Source organism: Stegodyphus dumicola, chromosome 5 (assembly GCF_044657685.1).
Source record: "Stegodyphus dumicola isolate Sdum_Otavi_A_Nest chromosome 5, ASM4465768v1".
Lineage (NCBI taxonomy): Eukaryota > Metazoa > Arthropoda > Arachnida > Araneae > Eresidae > Stegodyphus > Stegodyphus dumicola.
In genome coordinates this window covers 108,970,987-108,993,094 of record NC_140772.1, presented here as the reverse complement: position 1 = coordinate 108,993,094, position 22,108 = coordinate 108,970,987, and the positions used below count along the sequence as shown (strand labels likewise).

Here is a 22,108-nt window from a genome sequence, read left to right as displayed (position 1 = left end):
GAAGGCGGATGAAATACCTTTTAAAAGTGTACCTTGCTAGACACCTGTACTAATTTTAAACATGTCATATTTCAGAAAATAATTGTTCTGAGCTTTTAAATGCATTTGCATCAACCGTGTTTTTTTTTTGGGGGGGTTACTTGTTGGAAGTATTTTTGCATATGCATTTAATTAAGACCAGTTTACTATTTTAAATTGCTAAGCTTAACGGGGCAGCCATTATTTTGCAGCATACTGATATTTTTAGCTTAGAGATGTTTAGTGCACATATTCAGTCTTTCTACCCCGTGCGTCTCTGTCATCCAACCTTTTTTTATATCTCCCTCTTCATGTTGCCTTTCTATCCGTTAGTCAATTTATTTAATATTAAACGACCGAATTAACACGCTCGTAATTCGCTTCGACACTGGAAAATTTTCGCCACCTTTTCTGGACAGTCTTTTTAGCAGGAGGTGGCGTTTCCGTGTGATGATCCTTTCCGATGATGTATAATAATGTTTTATTCCTGGTGTCTCTGTATCCATCTAGCTATTTGGCACTCGGGAGTTCACGTTACATGATTTAAAAAAAAAAAAAAATACAGTTTTACATTATAGTTCACTAAAATTATTTAACATATGTACAAAATTCGTAACAGTACCTGTATACGTACGTATGCATGTACATATACAACTTGCACCAAAAAAAAAAGGGGGTTAGTTCTATATCTCTCGTTCTACTTAGCCGATTGACGAAATTTAACTGGCGTGTTTCATATTTCGAAAGCGTGACTTAGGATATATATTAGATTTTTATATAGCGCTGCTCTAACACAGGCATTTTGACACAAATTCGGAATTTTTCTGAAATGAGATGCCAATTTTTTTGCCATATTTCGATTCAACGACTGAAATTATGCTTAAATATGAAATTTTGTAAAATTTGGTGCGAAATTTACGGAGAAATTTAAAAATTTTATCTTCGCGCATTTTTTTCAGTTTGCGTCATAATTCACTTGGCGAACTTCTTAATTTATAGCAACCTATTTTCCTTTCCTTTTTTTTCATTCATTGTAAACGAGCAGAAAAAAGTCATCGCTCATTGTTTCAAATAATTTTAACAAAGTGCGTAAACCACATTCGGCATTATTACCTCTTTTAACAAATATAGCAAATTTCAAAACGTGCCAATTTGTAAATTCACGTATATCCTAGGAAATTTTGAATAAAAAACTCTAATTTTTTGCAGGTATGCTTAGAAATACATCTATTTTAAGATGATGGTAAAACTTTTATCGTTTATAATTCAAAATTGTTTTCGAAAAATTTATAAAAATTATTTAAAAATACAAATTTTAAAAATAAATCATAAAAAATAGGAAATTGGAAGGAACCTAAATTTCAAATTCTGGAAGAAGGAATCAAGTAAGTTTAATCAAAAATGAGATATTATTAAATATACATCAAATTCAGTTAGCACTGAGAAGCTATAATTTTGAGAGCTAATTTTTTAAAATCCACGCTTGCAATTTTTACAAAACTTGGCAGTTTGGTATAACTTGAGTCATAGAATCGAAATATGGAAAAAAATCGGCATATTATTTCAGAAAAAGTCCGATTTTATGTCAAAATACCTATATTAGAACAATGCTATATATAAATCTAATATATATTCTAAGTCGCGCTTTCGAGACATGAAAAATTCAAAAGTAGTTTCATCAATCGGCCGAGTATGGGAGATATAGAACTGTTTCATTTTTTTTTTTTTTTTTTTTTTTTCCCCCGCAGTGTACATGGTGGCTGTGTTGAAAAATAGAGGGCAGCTGTACCTTTTAGCTGCAAATAAAAAATTTGTTGAACCTATGCGGTCTTTTTATTTACAACGAAACGGAAGTGAGATTCCGAATTGCCCTTGTACATACATACCATAAGTTCCCAACAGGGGAAGTAACAGATCCGAAAGCAAATGGGGGGCGTAAAGACAATCAAAATGGGCGGCCGTTCGTGCTGTTAAAATTAATATTTTCGACATGATGAATTAATATTTTCGTCAGTCAAAGAAGTAATAAAAACCGTTCCTTATCATTCGATACCGTCAGATATCATCAGAAAAATTTCTCTGAATAATTAATTGAGCGCAATTGTTACTCAGTTAAAGAAGAATAGATGAAATGGCTAAAGACGTTGAAATATCATTATGCGATTACTTGCAAATTTTCCATTCAGCTTGGTGAATCAACTGTACCAAATATCGCACACAGAAATTCGTTGGTTCTCGAAGGTATTTATCTGAATCGTTTTTCAATCAGTTTGACTTAGTATTGGACTTCCATAAAAATAGAGACGGAAAATTGCGCGAAAACCTGATTACACTCAAAAGTGACATTGCGACCTGTTTAAAATATTCAATGAGGTAAATTTACAATTGCAAGGTGATGAATTGAATTTTAATTAAAAACAAAAAATATCATTTCTGATTTTGTGGAAAAACATGTTCCGTTCAAACGATATTTAGGTAGAAGTGAATGTAGCCAGTTTTCCACGTTATTAGGAGTTTCTGCAAAACAGGAATATTTACTTATTGCCATCACTTCCACGTTCTTCATGCTGATTTTGAGTGATTCCAGGATATTTTAAACATTGATATACGAAGTTCGGTTTTATACTCTTTCATTTAAATGTAGACATATCTTTAGTTGTGAACTCGTACAATTCACAACCAACAAAGAAATAAAATTCAGAAATAAATACCGAGGGTTTAGGCTTCAAAAATCAGTACCAGCTCTATACCGTGGATTTTGGGTAATAGTACAGAAGTTTTAATTGCTTTTCCTTTATCTTATTCGGCTGAACGGTGGTTCAGTGCAGTAGCTAATTTACTGTCTAAGAAAAGGAACAGACTGCTTATCACTGAGGAGAATTTACAGCTCATGTTAACGAAATTGGAAACCGACATTAATATATAGTTAAAATTCCACCAACCTCTAATATCTTATTTATTTTTTATTGGTTTTGTGTTTATTTTAAAATTTTTAGTAAACAGTGTACTGTGTTTGATAGTCGTTATAATTAATTTCTACTTTGTGATTCTTAATAAATAGACAATATTAAATAGGTATGAAACAGTGTATTTAATATTTCATATAATTACTAATGTGGAAGAGGGTCGTTGGAACTTTTTTTTCCTGTAAAGGAGGCGGGGATCCAAAAAATGTGTCGAATAAGTAAAAGAAAAACAAAATATAATTTTAACAAAATAATTCGGTCATAAAAATGATATTATGAATTTATGTAATCGAAATAATAATACCTTTACAAAATGATTCAGTCTTAAAAATGTTATTTTAAGTTTTTAAGTAATTCAACAAAAACATTAGTTTCATTTTATTTAATTCTAATGTACATTAATTAAATTTCTCAATATTGGTGTACAATTCGGAATTTTTTAGCAATTTTCGGAAATCTCTCTTTGCTTGAAGCAAGTCCATTAACATCGTTATCATCCATCTCTTAAATAATATCGTATTCTATTTCGCCCATAACATTACTCAGCAAAAGTGACAGTTTTTACAAGTTACTAGCTGCAAAACAAGAAGCTTACAACTAGCTAAATATGCAGGCTTTTTTTTTTTTCTTTCAATGGGCAAATTTTACTATATAAACAGAAATGGATTGGATTATTTAATTATGGCAAAGCACACGAGGGCTATCTGCCTAAAGGGAGGGATGCCTTCGTGGAGGGCTTTCTAATTGAAACTGGCTCGTATACACGTTACACATGGGGAAAACCACGAAAACGCCCATGCAGCCAGCCCGTTCGCGTGATTCGAACCTCAGACCGAACTACCAGTGTTCAGCGTTTTTACCGCTCGGCCGCCGGTGGGCTTATAAACAGAAATGAAAATTGTATTTTAAACTTGATTTCGTAACTTCGGAAAAATTATCAGAGCTCATATCCAAAATTAAAATTTTCAACGATGTTACCAAAACGACAAATGACACGCGTGCCCTAAAGTTGTAATAATTGACAAGAAGCTATTCGCATTTTATGTAATTTCTACGTCCTTAGCATTATGTAAGGATCATATGACATGGTTTAATTTTTAAAATGGGCAGAACGAGGTAAAGTTAGCATTTATATTTACTTATTTTTTATATTTAGCATTGGAATCCTAATTCGGAATGCGTAATTTTTTCAGGCCAATCTATCCAATGTGATAAGTGAAGTTCTAATTTTGTATGAAGAAGATGACAACAAATTAGAGCGAAGTGCTTTGTTTCCTACAAGCAGAGTTCAGGTACTGTATGAAAATATTTTTTCCTATGCTTCTTGTTTTATCTATGAACTATACAGAAAAATGATGTTATGTATTATCTCTGATTCATACGGAGTTTGTCTAAAATAATGAAAATAAATGAATTTATATAAACTGAAGAATTCTGTATTTACTATAATAGACCGTATTTCCTTGCGTTTTTTTTTTCGCCTGGCTTTTTAGCGCTACGTTCTAAAAAGTAAAAAAATATTCGCATCATCTGTCGCCTGCGCTATTGGTAGGAGGACAAAAAACAAAAAAAAAAAAAAAAAAAAAAAAAAAAAAAGACACATCACTCTGCAATTCCCAGCCTAGACCTGACTCGCTTTGGTGGCCACTCACTTTGGTGACCTTCAACTCTCCAAGCTCTCAACAACCTAGAATGTCCAAATAACTTTTACCTTACTATCAAGGACTTTCTCAATAACAGAAATAGCTTCATTCACTTCAACGACACCGTCATCTCCGGCAAAAAATCAAGAGGCTGCCTCTAAGGTTCCTGCATGAGTGCAGACTTATGGAACATAATATTTAGTCTCATAATCAACCATAAATGTGCAGAAAACACCTTCATTACAGCTTTCCCCGACAACGTCGCGTTTGTGGTCAAAGGACTCAAGACGTTCTTGAAATAAGTTGAAAGAAACATTAACCGAATGTAACTGTCTTTGTGCAAAATATAAAGTAAATTACAAATATTACAAAGTAACTGTCACTCGAGATCAAAGGAGGCCACAAGAATGTCAAAACCATAAAATACCTCAGAATTCACATCGATCATAAACAAAATTACATCAACCATCTCGAGGAAACCAAAAATAGAACGCACCAAATTGGCATCATCCTCAGAAGATCTACGGATACAACCGAGGATTCAACTCACATATTACCAAAATTCTCTTTCTGACGATAATAGTGAAAATGGTAACATACAGAGCCGCCATATGGATACTTCCTTGTGACCGAAAGGAAATAGAAAATCCAAACTTCCATTTACAGGCAGTTCAACCTGTATATCATTTGCGGCTACCGCACAACATCAAATGCAGCATTATCCTCACTGTCACCTGTCTCAACCTACTAGCAATTCACAAAACCTTTTACTCCACAGTCCTACAACTGAAAATGAACAAACATCTCGATTGCAGACAAGATTTTTTTTACTGCAGAAGAGTATGAATTCCGTTCTCCACCGTAGACACCCAGCCAAACCTCACAGCAAAATTAATATCAAGAATGACATCCTTACCCCAAGGAATGCAATAATCGCTTATACTGACGGTTTCAGAATTCAAGAAAACGTCGGCTGTGGTGTTCACATTTCTGCCTGGAATACAGTTCAGAGCTTAGTAGACTGGAAAGGCCATCTCAACTAATTTAACAGCATTCACCAAGCTGAATTATGTGCAATCAAAACAGCAATGTATTTAGCCAACTTCGTAATGTACAGGTTCTAAATATAAACTCCAAAAGCCAAACTGACATATTCTCCATATTAAACCCAGATAGCCATACCATCTGAAATCAGTTAATCATCCCAAAACTTATCAAACCCCAACACCTCCATCTCTTGGATCAAAGGCCATAATAATGATGTGAGTAACGACCATGGGGAGAGAAATTGGCCAATGCAGCCGCCCAAAACCAAGAAGAAACACCCATATCAGTCAAACTCCTGAAATCTCATTCGAAATATTATTAATAATAAAATACACGACATCTGTCAGCAGGAAAGGGAAAATGCCACTACAGGACGCAGATTCTTCGCCTTTTACCCAAAAGTCAGCACAACAACAAGAAGTGTTCAGTTCCACCTCACTCAGTACTTAACAGGACATGAACTTTCCCTGATTATTTCATGAAAAGAGGAGTTACAGCTACAGATATATGCTTATACAGAGATCACGGAGACACCGATCACTATGTCTTCAGCTCTCAACTAACCCAAGACCTTCACCTATGCCATCCGTCTTCAATTGCCCCAGCATTCATATGTCTCCTAATCGCACAACACAACTTCAACCATAAGATAAAAAAATAATAAAATTAAAATTAACACATATGGAACAGAAATTGTTCAAACTTCTCTCAATACCACAGAGCAATGAGACACCTCTTAGCAAAACAGCAAGAATAGAACCTACGTACCTTAATAGCCAAACGGGTTCAAATATGCGTTCAAAGATTAATGAACTTAATGATGAACAATGAACTAAAAATCCAGGAGCTCTATACCAAGATTAAGTGTCATCGCGCAACTCGGATCATTGTACATCTCCATAGCACGGGCATTTCTACAAAACAGAAACACCAATCCCTATATTTCCACCCCCGTTTAACATGTTCCTGAAATCACCGAAAACAAATCCCAATAAAGAAATTCTGTCATTTTTTGTATTGTTATAATTTAAGGTACCTTATTTTATTTAATATGTAATTCAATTTTTTATCTCAAATGTGTCGTATGAATTATCTGTATTGTATGTATAATAGGTGCATTCAATAACCCAAGTAAGATCTATCAAGTTATATAAAGAAATAGCAAAGTAATTGTTCAGTCTGTTATTGAAACCTTATCCTGCTTATGTATTTAACTTACTGCCTATGTATTTACAACTTAAGCAGCAGTATTACTGTTACACCACAGAGTTATGTCGGTGCTTCTGCAAGGTTGACCCATATCAATGGAGGCTATTTAAAAAAATTACAGTGGACTATGTGTAACAATCAAATCAGATCCATAAAGATAGCGGCTGTGTGGAACGCGATGTTACCAGTTTGCGCTAAATCACCAGTTTAAACGCCCAGTACCTCAAGATTTCACATTTCGCCCAACAGGACGTTCTTTCTTCTAGATATTTACTAGTAGGAGGGAACAATACCTGTAAAATCCCATAGTGAAGTTCGGGTGTTCCCCACCCTTCACCTATCTCGAAAGATGCAATTACTAGTAGGAAGCAGTGTCTGTGCCATTGAATGGACATGGTTACATAGTTACCGGCTCATGAAAGGTGCAGTTACCAATAGAAAACTTTCGGCACCATTAAACGGACCTGGTTCCGCTATATTGAAACACCGCTATCACCGCTATATTGAAAGATTGAGTTGCCAGTAGGAAACAATGCCTGCGCTATTACATAGTCACTGCTGTCTGGAAAGATGGTATTACCACCAGGACACAATGTCTGCACTTTTGAATGGACGTAGTTCAATAGTCAACGCTATTTTGAACACATTTTAGAAATAAATAATCGGCAAAACAAGTAATAGCTATTTTTAAGTTGCTGTGTAATCGAATGAAACAAAATGAACTTTTTTAAAGCATAGTTTTCCCATCATTTTGGCCACCTCTCCTTGACGTAGCATTTCTAAATGGATCGTATTTTGTTCACTATGTGCAATCTTAATTGAGTATTGTATGTAAAAAATTTGTCTTCGTTCTTTTATATGTATCGCTTCCTCATTGTGCTCAAGTCAATAGTCGTAAAGTGTTGTGGGTATTTACGGCCAGTTTGTATAGAGTTGTGGCCATAGAAATAAAATAATGTGAAATTGTGAAATTTTGTTTAAAAAAGTTGTCTTATGTGTTTTTTAAATTGTCACAGTTAGTTTGGAAACATTGTCGCAATCATTTGAAATTGTCACAATTTGTTTGAAAAAGTTGTCACAATCGTTTAAAATTATCACACTTTGTCTGAAAAGGTAGCCTAAATTGTTCGAAATTGCCACAGTTCATTTAAAAAAGTTGCCAAAATTGTTAGAAATCTTCGCAGTTTGTTAAAAGGTGCCACAACCACTTCAAATTGTCACATTTAGCTTGAAAAAGTTGCTAAAATTGTTTTAAATTGTCAAAATTTGTTTGAAGAAGTTGCCACAGTTGCTTGATTTTGTCACCATTGGTTTGAAAAAGTTGCTGCAATCGTTTCAAATTCTCATTTCTTTTCTTATATTTCTTTCAGTTCGAGGTTTTGCCCTCGCAAGATAAACTCCTGAATTACATCCAGAAGGAGCAATTACTGTCTAAGTATGGTGGGGTGTACGTGTACGACCATCAGGAGTGGATCAGTTTCAGAAAGGTAATGAAATTTAAAAAAGGTCTTTTCTTTTATACTGCAAAAATTCTACACTGAATTTGTTTTCATTATTTTTGCTTAAAATGGCTTGCATTACGTGTCTCAAAACTGCACCTAAAATTTTTTAGATGAGCTAGAGAACATTGATATGAACTATTTTCCCCTGCCGACATGAAAACAGTCAAGTGAACAATAAACCATGTTTCTATGACACACAGTTTATATGGTTGTTCATGTGAAAATCGGTGAGAATCATTCAATTCACATGAGAATCATTCAATTCAATTCACAAATTCACATGAGAATCAATATGACTTTCATATGTTTCACTTCTAAGAGACAGAAAAGAGATAACAAGAGTACAGTACAGAATGTTAACATGACCACGTGTCATGTGAACAATAAACTGTTTACGTAACCATTACTTAATCTAATTAACTATGGCACATATAAAAATTTATGACACTAGTTTTATAAAGATAAATTATATTTTAACATCATAAATATAGCAGGAGTAATATTTCAGTAATTTTGATTTCACCGAATAATTTAATACATTTTGACCGAAACAAAATAATTTCGAAAAATGTAAGGCCGTATATTAAACTGCAGGAATCAGAAACGGATGCAAAGGATTTCCCACAGTTCAGCATTTGCGGAGTAAATGACGCTTGATGACCTCCGTTTAATTTTCGATGCAAAAGCGGAAATGTACGAAGGTATTTCATACATGTTAGTTGGAAACACGCTTAATAAATGCAGGCTGATGAGTGGAATAGCAAATCAATTTGTAGTTGATTTGGAAATACTGCTATTGAGTTTGGGGCACTGATTTAATTATGGATGCGTAATATTGTTGACTTCGGATTTCAGTGATGAATCTTTTCATTTTTCTTCATTTGACGCTTTTTCTTTAAAAAGTCTTCTCTGTCGCTAAGTTTTTTCCTCCTTGAAGAGAAGAATATGTAAGAAAGATAAAAAATATAATTTAGAAATAGCCTCTCACTACCTAAAATTTGGGTATTTCCCGTTTGTATTATAAAAATAGTAATACCTTTTTTGTATTGCGTCATTCCGAAAGAAATCCTGGGCCATCAATATCATTACTTTTAAAACATCATTACTTTTAAGTCTGTTTCGTTACATATATACAAACATATCTGCAAAAATATACCTACCTATATAAAAACATACATATAAATATGCATATCGTTGCATGCGTCCGAGTTCGTAATGGATTGAATTCAGACAGAACCAATGACAGCTTGATAAAATTTATTTTCCTAAACAAACACTTCACAGTTCTGAAACTTTTCACAAAAATACTTGTACAGCTCTTGTCAGTATCAAAGAGCAAAATCAGTAATCAAACTGCTAAGAAAGTTAAACACCGCGCAGTACAAAGTGTACCTAAAAGGCGAAACTCGCACGGAGTTAATGCTCCGAACTCAATTCTGAGCTAAAAAACTGGGAACTGATGCTCCTCTCAGGTCTTATCGTTTTCTTCCGGACGATGAGGAAATTCCAACACCCTTCCATTTCTCCCAATTACGTGGAAGGCATATACGGTTAAATTTACATGTAAAGGCCGGATAGTGTTACAATTATAGTTATTCAATTACAGTACCAATTACATTATACAGGGACCGGACCAAAATGTCGGTTTCTCGCCAAATTGTGGGGGGGGGGAAAAAAAACTAAACCATCGCGCTAGCCTGACGCTATGTCGCCAGTTTCGCGAAATAGTCATTTACCTCAGTGCTAATGGACCTGCCGCTGTAATCTTATTTTTCCAGAAAAGCTACCCTTTTCTATACATTTCATATCGTATTAAATTTCACCCATACACTGCTGGTCATTAAAATTGCAACACCATGAAGGTAAATTTCAAATACAGAAAAGATATTTATTGTAAGTAAATAATATGACACGAAAACAAAATGAGTAAATTTGCAAGCAGTTTGGGTGTTTACAGGGTTGCGAAATTAGTAGAAACAGCTGTCGCCCCTTGCAGCTAAAACAGCCCGTACCCGGTTAGACAAGGAGTCAAACTGGGCTTGGCTGACAGAAACGGACAACTCATTCCGTGCTGCTTCAAGTCTATGCCACACTTCATCAAACCTATTAGTTGGAGAGGGATGGCGGGCCAATCTCTCAGCGACCCATGAAAGATGTTTTCAGTGGGAGACAGATCTGGAGACCGTGCAGGTCAGAGCAGCAATCGAATACCTTGTGTATCAAGGAAAGCAGAACACGATGTGCAACATGTGGTCATGCATTATCTTGTTGGTGGCGTTTTGGCAGGCCTAGGCCACAACCACTGGACGTAAGATGTCAGAGATGTACCGATCTGCGTTCAAATTAACGTCTATCCGATCTTGAGATGTGCGTATCGTGTACCCAATGGTTGTCCAAACCATCACATCAGGTGCAGAGCCTCTATACCGATATCGAATGCAAGCAGAAGGCTTGCGGTCTCCACGGAGCCTCCAGACACGTATACAGAAAAAGACGGCATTTTGCCACTCCTTCATCCAGTTTTGTCGTTCGACGCAGCTGAGTTGCCATCGCTCTCTCTATGCTGCATTGTGAAGGGAAGCCGAAGTAATGGCCGCCGTTCAGGTACTCCACGCTGCTGCAAACGTCGACGCACCGTACGAGCGGATACTGGTCGTGCTGAAAACATGTCCATTTCCTGATTAATGATCCGTGATGTGGTTGTACGGTTTTGCAGGGCTGACCTCACAATATGTCTGTCCTTTCGGGCATTAGTCATGGATGGGCGTTGCGATCCTGCATGCCGTTCAGTAAAAATCTCAGCAACCCACTGATTCCATATTCGCATGATACTGGTTGGATGTCGACCAGTGCGACGTGCGAAATCATGGAACGATAATCGGCACTCTCAATAGGCAACGATCCTGCCTCTATCGAATTCCGGCTAGTAAGCAGTTCTTATCATTCGAGGCATAACACGATATTCTGAGCAAACTCCGACCTTACAAAGCTCTTTCCGAGTGAGATATCCACTGCACAACTTTTCTTTTGTGCATAGCTTCAGATGTCGTTTCTCCCTCCTGCGTCGTCTAAATGCGCTGAAATATTACTAATCATTTCCATATCCTAACCTTTTCTTAGTTTCATGTGATTTTGACGTTCGTCAGATCATTTCTTCCTGGTGCTGCAATTTTAATGGCCAGCACTGTAATTTCTCTCAAATTATTTACGTATATACAAAATTCGTAACATCTCCCCTTTCCCAAGGAGTGCATGACACATGCAGTACAATCTTTCGACATGAAGCCGTACTTAAAGAAAATCAATGCCATACTAAAATAAAAATTTTAATAAATATTGTACAACAAATCAAATACTAAATTAATAAATTAATGCAGAAATTTGTATTCACATAGGGCCATATTAATTTTAAAACTATGTACATTATTTATACAATAGGGACTACGTGCTATGGCCAAAGAAAGGGGCTAACCTGTCATAATGATCAACTTAAGGTTTTGAATTTGATGATTTACAGATCCGAATCACGACGTTGTTCAGCCTCTTTAGGATTGTGTAAGGACCGCCCTAAGGTTACTATAACACCGGGAAGATAACTTCTGTCCTAGATCGTGCCGTACGGAATTAAACGTCATTTCTGCGAAAATCAGTTACGTTGGCATACAAGGCCTGTTTTTCATTACATTTTTTTTTTTTTTGTTTTGTTTTGTTATTGTTACAAGATATTTTGAATAACACAGTATTACATATAAGCATTCATATTACATAATTGAATACTGTATATAAGGGGAATTGAATTGTATGTATAGATATATATGAATATGGCAGTGCATTAAATGAATACTACATTTGGTGTATAATTAAGTCAAATATGCTTTATTTAAGTGATGAAAATCAATGTGGAAGGAAGATTTTTACACTACAGATATACACTCATTGGCATAAAAATTTGCGCACCAAGAAATAATTCTGGGATCGTAACGAAACTTGGCATGAAGGTACATGTCGGGTAGATATGCAAATGATTAGAAATGCAACGGAATTGCGCATTGCGTAATGTCACTAGAGGACGTTGAACTTATGAAACAGGTAAGCAGAGCTTGTTTGAGTGTACTTAATCATTTTCTAAGGACACGCTGAGGTAGACAAGCCGTTACGCTGCCATCGAAGCCAATATCAGCAGCTGTCAGAGTTCGAGAGAGGAAGAATCATCGGCATGGTGGAAGCTGCATGGTAAGATCGGAGAGTAGCTCGTCAGGTAGGCCATTCTGATTTTACTGTGAGGAGGGGTTGGAACTAGAAGAGACGTTATTTACACGGCGACCAGGCCCAAAACGCCCTCGACAGACCAGTCGTCGAGAAGACCTTCACATCATATGACATGCACGCGTAGAGCCAACTGCCTCATTGGCCGCTATCCAGACACAGGCAGCAGCTTCATTACGGCCCCATGTGTCTTCCCAAACCATCGCAAGGCGCTTGGTTGATGGACATCTGGTATCGCGGCGCCCATTACATGTGCTGCCAATGACACCTACTCACCAACGCCTGAATTTGGAGTGGTGTCGCGCATGATAGGATAGGACTTTAACGGAATAGAACCAGTTCGTCTTCAGCGACGAATTTAGATTCAATTTGACCAGTGATGACAATCGTGTTCGTGTGCGGAGGCCCCGTGGTGAACGCCTAATTCCTGCCTTCGCTTTACAGCGACACACCGTTCCCACAGTGTGTGTGATGGTATGGTGTGCCATTGCTTACGATACACGGTTACATAATTGAGAAGGGTATACAACGCACAATTATGTACCCTTCTCAATTATGTATTCCAAAGCATATGTAAATTTTAAACGCCCCTGTATGGCCATGTAGCATCCATTGTTAATGAATCAATAAATACTGGACCCGGGCAATTTGGACGGGAGTCTGCCCGGTGGTATTAGGTGGCAATTGGTTCGTAGAACTGCCAACCGGTTGGGTCTGAGCGTCCTGTGCAGGCCGCACATGTGGCCCTCTGGTCAAACTCTAGATAAGGGTGGGCGTGGCACTATGCTAATTAACTGATTAGTAAAGGGGTAGTGGTCACGTCCTCCGTCGCTTATCGCTTACGATACACGGTCACCCCTAATATTGATCCGTGGTACAATGACAGGCCAGCGGTACGTTCATGACATTCTTCAGCCACATGTGTTGCCACCCATAGCAGGGCTCCCAGGAGCCTGTTTTCAACAAGACAATGCTCTGCCATACACAGCACGGATCTCACAAGACGCCTCCACCACATTTACACCTTTACCTGGCCTGCTCGATTCCCAGATTTATCACATATCGAGCATGTCTGGAATCATTTGAGACGGCAAGTTGAACAGCCTACGAGATTGGCCGAACTAGAGGTGCGGTTACAACAACTGTGGAACGAGATGTCTTAGGATACCATTCGGGAATGTCAATGCCCGCTGGTATCGCATCGTGCATTCGCGCTAGAGGTGGTCCAACAGAGTACTAAAACTTCCGTCCATGTGTACGTTTTTCTGCAATAAATTATCCTTTTTTTCTTTGATTTTCTAATCACTTACTTATATCAAAATAATACTTACATATGTAAAATTTCGTTTCATTCTGACAACTTTTTCTTGGTGCGCAAATTTTTATGGCAATGAATGTATATAAATGACATTATGCAACACTATTTTTAGTATTTCGTGTGTTAAATTTGCATATTTACAGTAACGGAATAACCACTTATATTACAAGAATTAGATAACTATATATAACAATGTATTACATCGGATGAGTACAAATATATGTATAGGATGAACTTGATTCGATGGAACAAAGATTTTAATATCAAAGAGTTAAATAGGTATATAAAATATACTTATATTACAGGAGCTGGAATCGAAATTTAGCTACTTGGGGAATGACTGTGATGAAAGCTGTTCCAGATTAATGCGTTTTTGCAGCGCAATATGTAGTGATAGCATGTAGTTTCGATAGGGCAACATTGTTATTTTGAGTATTTTTGCCCCACTCTGCGCAAAACATGGGTACTGGCATTTTTAGATGGAACTTCGCCGTCAAGCAACATTCAAAGTAATAGTAGTCTAGGAACAAGTCGAATCGAATCGGATTCCATTCCTTTTCGTCGAATCGGATTCCATAACCACTCCTTGTCACCTTCCTCGAGTCAATGTGCTGTAACTCTCTTGTCGCATCGAATCATCATCTTCTCCATCACAAAGTTACCTCGCTGTCGAACAAAATTGTGCATCACTTCAAACCATGCCTGTAGATCTTCAGTGTACTCCTTAGGCGATGATGGGACATCCGTAGAGCGACCAAATAACAGATTGCAAGGCAGACGAAGGTCACGACCGAAGAACATCTGAGATGGGAAATAGCCGGTGATCTCGTAGATAGTATTGCGATAGGCCAGTAAGAAGAGAGGTAACTTCTGTTCTTAGTCCTGTTAGTTTCTGGAAACCACCAGCGACAGGGTACTTTCTGACGCGTATAGGCGTCTCAAGATTGGCGCCACTTTTGCACGTCAGCCCTTGCATTACTCCAGTAGAAGCGCTCTCGAACTCTAGGAATGTGTCCTCACCACAATCCAGCCCCTCACTCAAGCACAGATGGCATAGGAGTCTGCCTCTTCACCGACGGTTCAAAAATGGAGGAAAAATTCGGAAGCGGATTTTTGGCATTCCGCTTTGGGGAAATGAAACTGGAAAGGACATTTTGGCGCTGGTAACTGTCTTCCAGGCGGAAGTCCTGGCGAAATTAAAAGCTATAGAATGATCCAGTGTATCTCAGCTAAGTCAGGAGCAGTCTTCACAGATAGTCTGACGAAATCGTCATCCGAAATCTACGTAAACGCAGCCCAATTAATAACAGAGGGCCAAGCAGCGCTAAGACAGAGCATTCGCACTACAAGCATACACATCTCCTGGATTGAGGCCCACGCTGGGAATTTAGTGAATAAGCGCGCAGATAAGCTTGCCAAACATGGCCGCAGAGCACGTTCATATCCTACTTCCGAAATCCCATTTGAAAAAGGAGACATGGTTCAGGCCCAAAAATACTGGCAGGAGAACTGAGACACAACTCAGGAAGGACGAATCACACACGATTTCTTTCTTAAGCTAAAGACAGAACGGGTAATCTCGGCTCCATTTCTACCTCATTTTATAACAGAACACGACCCATTTCCTTCCAGCTTTAAGGAACCGAGGATATTGGCCACTTGTATTTATTGTGGTCTTTGCACCCCCTTACACAAGTAAGGCGCATTCGTCTCCCCAAACAACGCAGAAATTGCGTTCAAGCGTTCCCTAATCAAGGAATTGGCCTGACTAAAAGCATAAGAAACATAATGGGTAAGTTGGAAACACTGGGGCAGGACATATGTAGTTCAGAAGAGGCTCCCACTAATTTTAATAAAGCATGCAATATACTACACTTCAAAGGATAACTCATAAAGGTTCTTATTCGTATTGTATTCAGTGTCTAATGTTTAATGTTTAATTTCTATTGCATGCAATTGTATGTCAGTGTTTAAATAATTAATGTTATTTACTATTAAAATTAATATATGTACTGCATGTTAACGAATATAATGTAAGTGAACTCTAGGACCACTATATGTGTAATGTAACTTAATCATAGCACTACTATATGCCTTTCTATGGCCGTGTTTGTATTTGATTTCCAATGATGATAATAAACTCCCGATGTGGTCCTCGTAGGGGGCCGGGAGCGAGTTTCTCTATATAGTTGCAGGATCTGGACAATACCCGAATAGTCTGTGAACCGCCTGGGTGTCCGGATTCTTCTCTCATCTGTCACCTGTCAGATTGCTATGCAGCTGAAGAACATCTAGGATCCGGGATCTTGGAAGTATTAGCTGCCGTCGGAATACCTTTTCATCATCCAGTACGAATATCCGGTACAAGGCGAAATTTCGAATAAGAAACGAATCCCGGAAAGCCCAATTTTGTTTTTAAACGTATACTTCGAAATCTTTTGCCAGCTAGATTCCTATTTGAAGATTCTTTTCAGACGACTATGGATTCAATGTAACCGTCTTCCACCTGGGCTTTCCTAACTTCTTTCTTTACTCCATGAGCCTGGGTAGAATTTATAACTCCACGTACGACCGGATTAACACGCTCGTATTTCGCTTCGACACTGGACAATTTTCGGCACCTTTCTGGACAGAGTCTTTTTAGCAGGAGGCGGCGTTTCCGTGTGATGATTCTTTCCGATGATGTCTAGTAATGTCTGATTCCTGGAGTATCTGTATCCATCTGGCTATTTGGCATTCGGAGTTCATGAAATTTAAGAGCCAGGTCAACGATGCAGGATATGTGCGGAGTAGAAATTTTCTGTCATAGAGATAATGGTGGAAATGTTTTACTGCTCTAACTATGACTATCAAATCTTTTCTAGAGACATAGTAATTCCTAAAGCTTTCATCGCTTTCTTAAATGCATCCTCACATTCTTTTGTCGACAAGAAGTTTTCCTTCACAGTTCATCTAAAAGACGAAGCCCCGTGGAGATTTCTTATGTCTCCGAACTCAACTGTGATCTTAATAGCTCAGAACTGTTGCTTTCTGCGGTCTTATATAGTTTTTTCCAGGCTGCTGAGGGTTTTCCAGTACCTTCGATTTCTCGAAATTAATGGAAAGCATATACAGTTGAAGGTATTTAAAAGGGCCAATTACGGTTGCAGTTACATGTAGTGATCAATTACAATTAGTAAATTACAGCTCCAAGAACAGTTACAGAGAGACCTAACCAAAGTGTAGCCAAAGGATCACCAAGTTCGGCAGCATTTGGCGATTTCTCGCCGGCAAAAATTAATCGCTGAAACCATCGCCAGCTTAGCTATTTTTGAGATAGCCTCAGTGTTGAAAGGACTTGATCCGGAATATGAAAATAAGACCCTGCAATCTTATTTTTGCGACGGAGCCTTTTCAATCATTAAATTATGCGAAAGATACTACTATTGCAAATATAATTTCACTAAAATTATTTACATATATACAAAATTCGTAACATTATGTACATACAAACATACGTACAAATATATAATACTTACGTATTAGCATATATAGACATAAGCGACACAGCCTTCACACTATCAGGCAATAACGGGGGGCGACAGCTTCACCGCAAAGGACCCGAGTATAACTCCCGACTGTGCACGATCGTTCTCGGAACTTCACGTACTCTCGAGATTCTCCACGCTACAACTCGCGATGCATTCGACGACACACGAGCACAGCTCCCGACTCTTCGGTTCAGTCGTTCCCGGAGCTCAAAACGCTCTCTCGACGATGCACTAACCGCGATACACTAACCGCGATACACCTTCGATGAACTCGACGACCCACTCGGCACTCGCTGCCCAGCTGTCAACTCGATCGACTCCGCACGGCTCGCTAGACGAGGCACACTCTCTTAGACACACTCCCACTAACTGACTGCGGACCAGCAGGGTTTATATAGCTTTCGGTTTGTGTTCGAGGACATTCTAGACCAAACCGGTAAGAATTCCTTCCATAAGGTTCTCTATCCGTCCATGGTATATCGCCAATTGTGTCGCCAAATGGGAAATTTCTCGCCAAATGTGGCAACCTTTCCTTCTTTTGCCATTTTGTGGCAACCCTAAAACTACTTTGCGGGGAAGCTATCTCACCGCGCCTGTACATTTCATAACAATACATACACGTGTACGTATTTACAAATATATATAGAAAAATATATGTACACCTTGCACACACACACACACATACGCACAAAAAAAGGGGGGCAGTTCTATCTGATATTATTCTACTAGGCCGATTAACGAAATTGTGTTTTTTATGACTCAAAAGCACGAGTTAGGATATATTAGATTTATCTATAAGGTAGTTCTAACGTAAGTATTCTGAAACAAAGTGAACTTTTTCTAAAATGACATATATATTTTTTCCAGATTTCAATTTTACGACTCAAATTATTTCAAAGTGCCAGGTTTTATAAAAATTCCGCGAGTAGTTTTTAAAACGTTACTTCTCAAAATTTCAGCTCCGCAGTGTTAATTGAATTTGGTATATATTAATTAATGTCTCCTTTGTTATTAAATTTCCTTGATTCTTTCTTTCACGGTTGTAAATTTAAGCTCAATCGGAATAAAATTCGCATTTATTTTCTGATTGTTTTTAAAATTTGTAATTTTTATAATTTTTTGGAAACTTTTTGAATCAATTCTGATCAAAACCTATAAACCTATGAAATAAACCTAAAAATTTTACCGTCATTAAAAATAGAAGTATTTCTGGAATAGAAAAATAGAATTTCTACTGAACCTATAAAATTTTACCGTCATCTAAAGTAAATGTATTTCTGGGGATACCTGGAAAAAATTAGAGTTTCTTATTTAAAATTTCTTAAGATGTGTGGGAATTTATGTATTTTCTCGTTCTGAAATTTCGTATATTTGTTATAAGCGATAATAACGCCAATTGTGCTTTACGCACTTTGCTAAAATTGCTTGAAAGAATGAACGATGCCCCTTTTTCTCCGTCATGCACATTGAAAAAAGGGAAAGTCAAATAGGTTGCTATAAATTAAGAATTTCGCCAAGTGAATTATTCTCGGCGCAAACTGAAAAAAGTGCGCCTATAAAAATTCTTTAATTTCTCTGTAATTTTCTCACCAAATTTTACAAAATTTAATAATTGGGCATGATTTGATTTGCGGAATCAAAATATGGAGAAAATCGGCATGTCATTTCAGAAAAATTCTGAATTTGTGTCAAAATGCCTGTGTTAGAGCAGCGCTATATAAAAATCTAATATATATCCTAAGTCACGCTTTCGAAATATGAAACACGCCAGTTAAATTTCGTCAATCGGCTAAGTAGAACGAGAGATATAGAACTACCCCCCTTTTTTTTGGTGCAAGGTGTATATGTACATGCATACGTACGTATAAAGGTACTGTTACGAATTTCGTACATATGTTAAATAATTTTAGTGAACTGTAATGTAAAACTGTATTTTTTTTTAAATCATGTAACGTGAACTCCGAGTGCCAAATAGCTAGATGGATACAGAGACTCCAGGAATAAAACATTACTATACATCATCGGAAAGGATCATCGCACGGAAACGCCACCTCCTGCTAAAAAGACTGTTCAGAAAAGGTGGCGAAAATTTTCCAGTGTCGAAGCGAATAACGAGCGTGTTAATTCGGTCGTACGTGGAGTTACAAATTCTACATCGTCTGACCCAGGCCCATCCAAAGGAGTTAGGACGTTCATTTGGAAGACGGTTACGTTGAACCCATAGTTTTCTCAAAATAATCTTCGAATAGGAACCTAGCTGGCAAAAGATTTCGAAGCACACGTCTACGATAAAACTAAATTGAGCACTCCGGGATTCGCTTCATATTCGAAATGGCGCCTTGCATCGGATGATGGGAAGGTATTCCGACGGCAGCTGATACTTCCAAGATCCCGGATCCCAAATGAGAGCAGGGTCCGGACACCCAGGTGGTTCATAGACTATTCGAGTGTTGTCCGGATCTGAAGAAACGGAGGTAAGACTCTAATATTGAGTAAATGACTATTCTCGCTAAATTGCCTAGATATCACAAATGTGGCAATGTTTTTGACGACCAATTTTTGTCGATAAATTTCGCGACAAATCGCTAACATTTTTCAAACCTGGCGACCATTTGGCGATATTTTGTAAAATAAATTTAGCAAACTATTATCGGTTGGTTCCCTGTGCATTCAGTCTATTTACTGTCCGCTCGCAACAATACAAATATGCTAGAAACGTTACGTACAAAAATATACGTATATGAAAGCATACATGCAAGCATATATACACAGGAACATTCGTATAAAATATACGAACGTATATAAAAGTATACATGTGTACATATAAACATAAATACATACATATTGTTACGGATTTTGTATTTAATTTGCTATTTTTAGTAGAATTATAATTAAAATTGTTTTATATCCCCCTGCAATGCAGCACGAGACTTATTTTGAGAGAATGCTACGCCGAAAAAGTAAAAATTCAGAAGCACACGCATTTAATAAATGGATATCTCGTACTTTTACTCTTTTGCTTTCCTGAAATCTCGAGAAAATACCAGAAACTTCTCGTGACCGATTAAAAAGCATATAAAAGCTGGAGAAAAACATCTCAGTTCAGTTGTTTAGATAACTGTTGTTGCCTACTGTAGCGAATTCGCGGTGAGATCAGATTAGCTTTCTCTGCGCTTTGAATTGTGTCCTATTTAACGTTTTTGTAGTTTAAAATATAACTACTGTGTCATATTGTACGAATATCTGTGAGAGAAAAAAATTCAGCGTTTTGTTTTATTTCTTGTGATAAGAATAAATTTTATTAACTTTTCATCGGACTTGTGCATTCAATCTACTACGAATCCGTACGCACGCAACAATATATACAGACAAATATACATACATATATGCATACAAAGAAACATACATAGCATATACGAAATGTGCATATATATATATAAATGCACATTTCGTACATACATAAATGTGCATAATATTTAATATATGTTTTAATTCATATATTAAAACTTAATTATGTGTAAACATACATACATATACGCACATACAAATCATATATACATGTGTGTGTACACTGAGAAAAAAAAAAGAAGGACAGTTCTATATTTTTCCCTTACTACTGGGCCGATTTACGAAATTCAAATTGCATTTTTCATGTCTGGAAAGCGCTTCTTGGGATATATATTAAATTTATATATAGCGTTATTCTAACATTTTGACACAAAATCGGACTTTGTCTGAAATAAGAAACACTTGGTTTTGTTTTATAATAAGTAAATAAGTATTTTAATAGAATTTCATAACTGTGTACTAGAAATATTTTTATTTATATTGATAACAGTTACTTTTCATGAAAGATTTTGCGCAACACTGCAAGAATTTCTTATGTGATCTTCCAGCCACCTGAAGAACTTTACAAATTTATATTTTAGAAACTTTCGGATTGGACTCTAAATGTAATTTACAAATCATATTATGTATTGCTCTGATGATTCTAAATTACATATTGAAACAATTTATTGGCTTTCATTGGAATTACATGTATTGTACAAAATTTCTCTTCTTGTGCTTTCATTCTAATGCTTTTTTTTTTTTTTTTTCCTCAAAAGTCTTTTGTCTCGCCAAGCTTTTCTCTCCTTAAACTGGAGCGAATATGTAAAATATGAAACAAAATTATTGAACTTAATTGAAACCGATTGGCAATAGATCTTTAAATTCATAATTTTTAATTTAACACATCGCCGTTTCAGGATGCCCCATTTTGCGTCGTTTTGCAGCAAGATATTATGTCACTCTTTCGTTGCAATTTCTCTGTTGTGCGAAATTATTAGTCCAGTCGCTGCTCAGGATTAAAACAAAGACTATCCGAGCTATAAATACTGCTGCAGTTATTACGCGTCACTTTTTTGCTTGCTTTCTCTGCCAAGGAAAATCACGTCTATCTAATGTTTTCCCCGAACGGCAGGCTCTTGTCTTTTATCAACATTGGCCACTCCAAATGGTGGCCTTTTAACTGTGAAGGCACCTAATAGGCGGCCACCGTCACCTCCTACGAAGGGACGGCCAGTTATAATAATGCCTTCTCCGGAATTCGAAACTGTGCCATTCGGTA

At 37.1% G+C, this 22,108-nt stretch overlaps 1 protein-coding gene across 1 annotated transcript in view; it reads left to right on the top strand.

The window, feature by feature from the left end:
* The window catches only part of LOC118197425 (puratrophin-1-like), a gene marked incomplete at its 5' end in the record, with an annotated part of 530,248 nt that overhangs the window by 281,389 nt on the left and 226,751 nt on the right, over positions 1-22,108 (top strand). The window contains 2 exons of the mRNA XM_085817830.1: positions 4,178-4,276; positions 8,254-8,370. Coding sequence (XP_085673956.1) covers positions 4,178-4,276; positions 8,254-8,370 — 216 coding nt within the window. The remainder of the gene's footprint in view (positions 1-4,177; positions 4,277-8,253; positions 8,371-22,108) is intronic.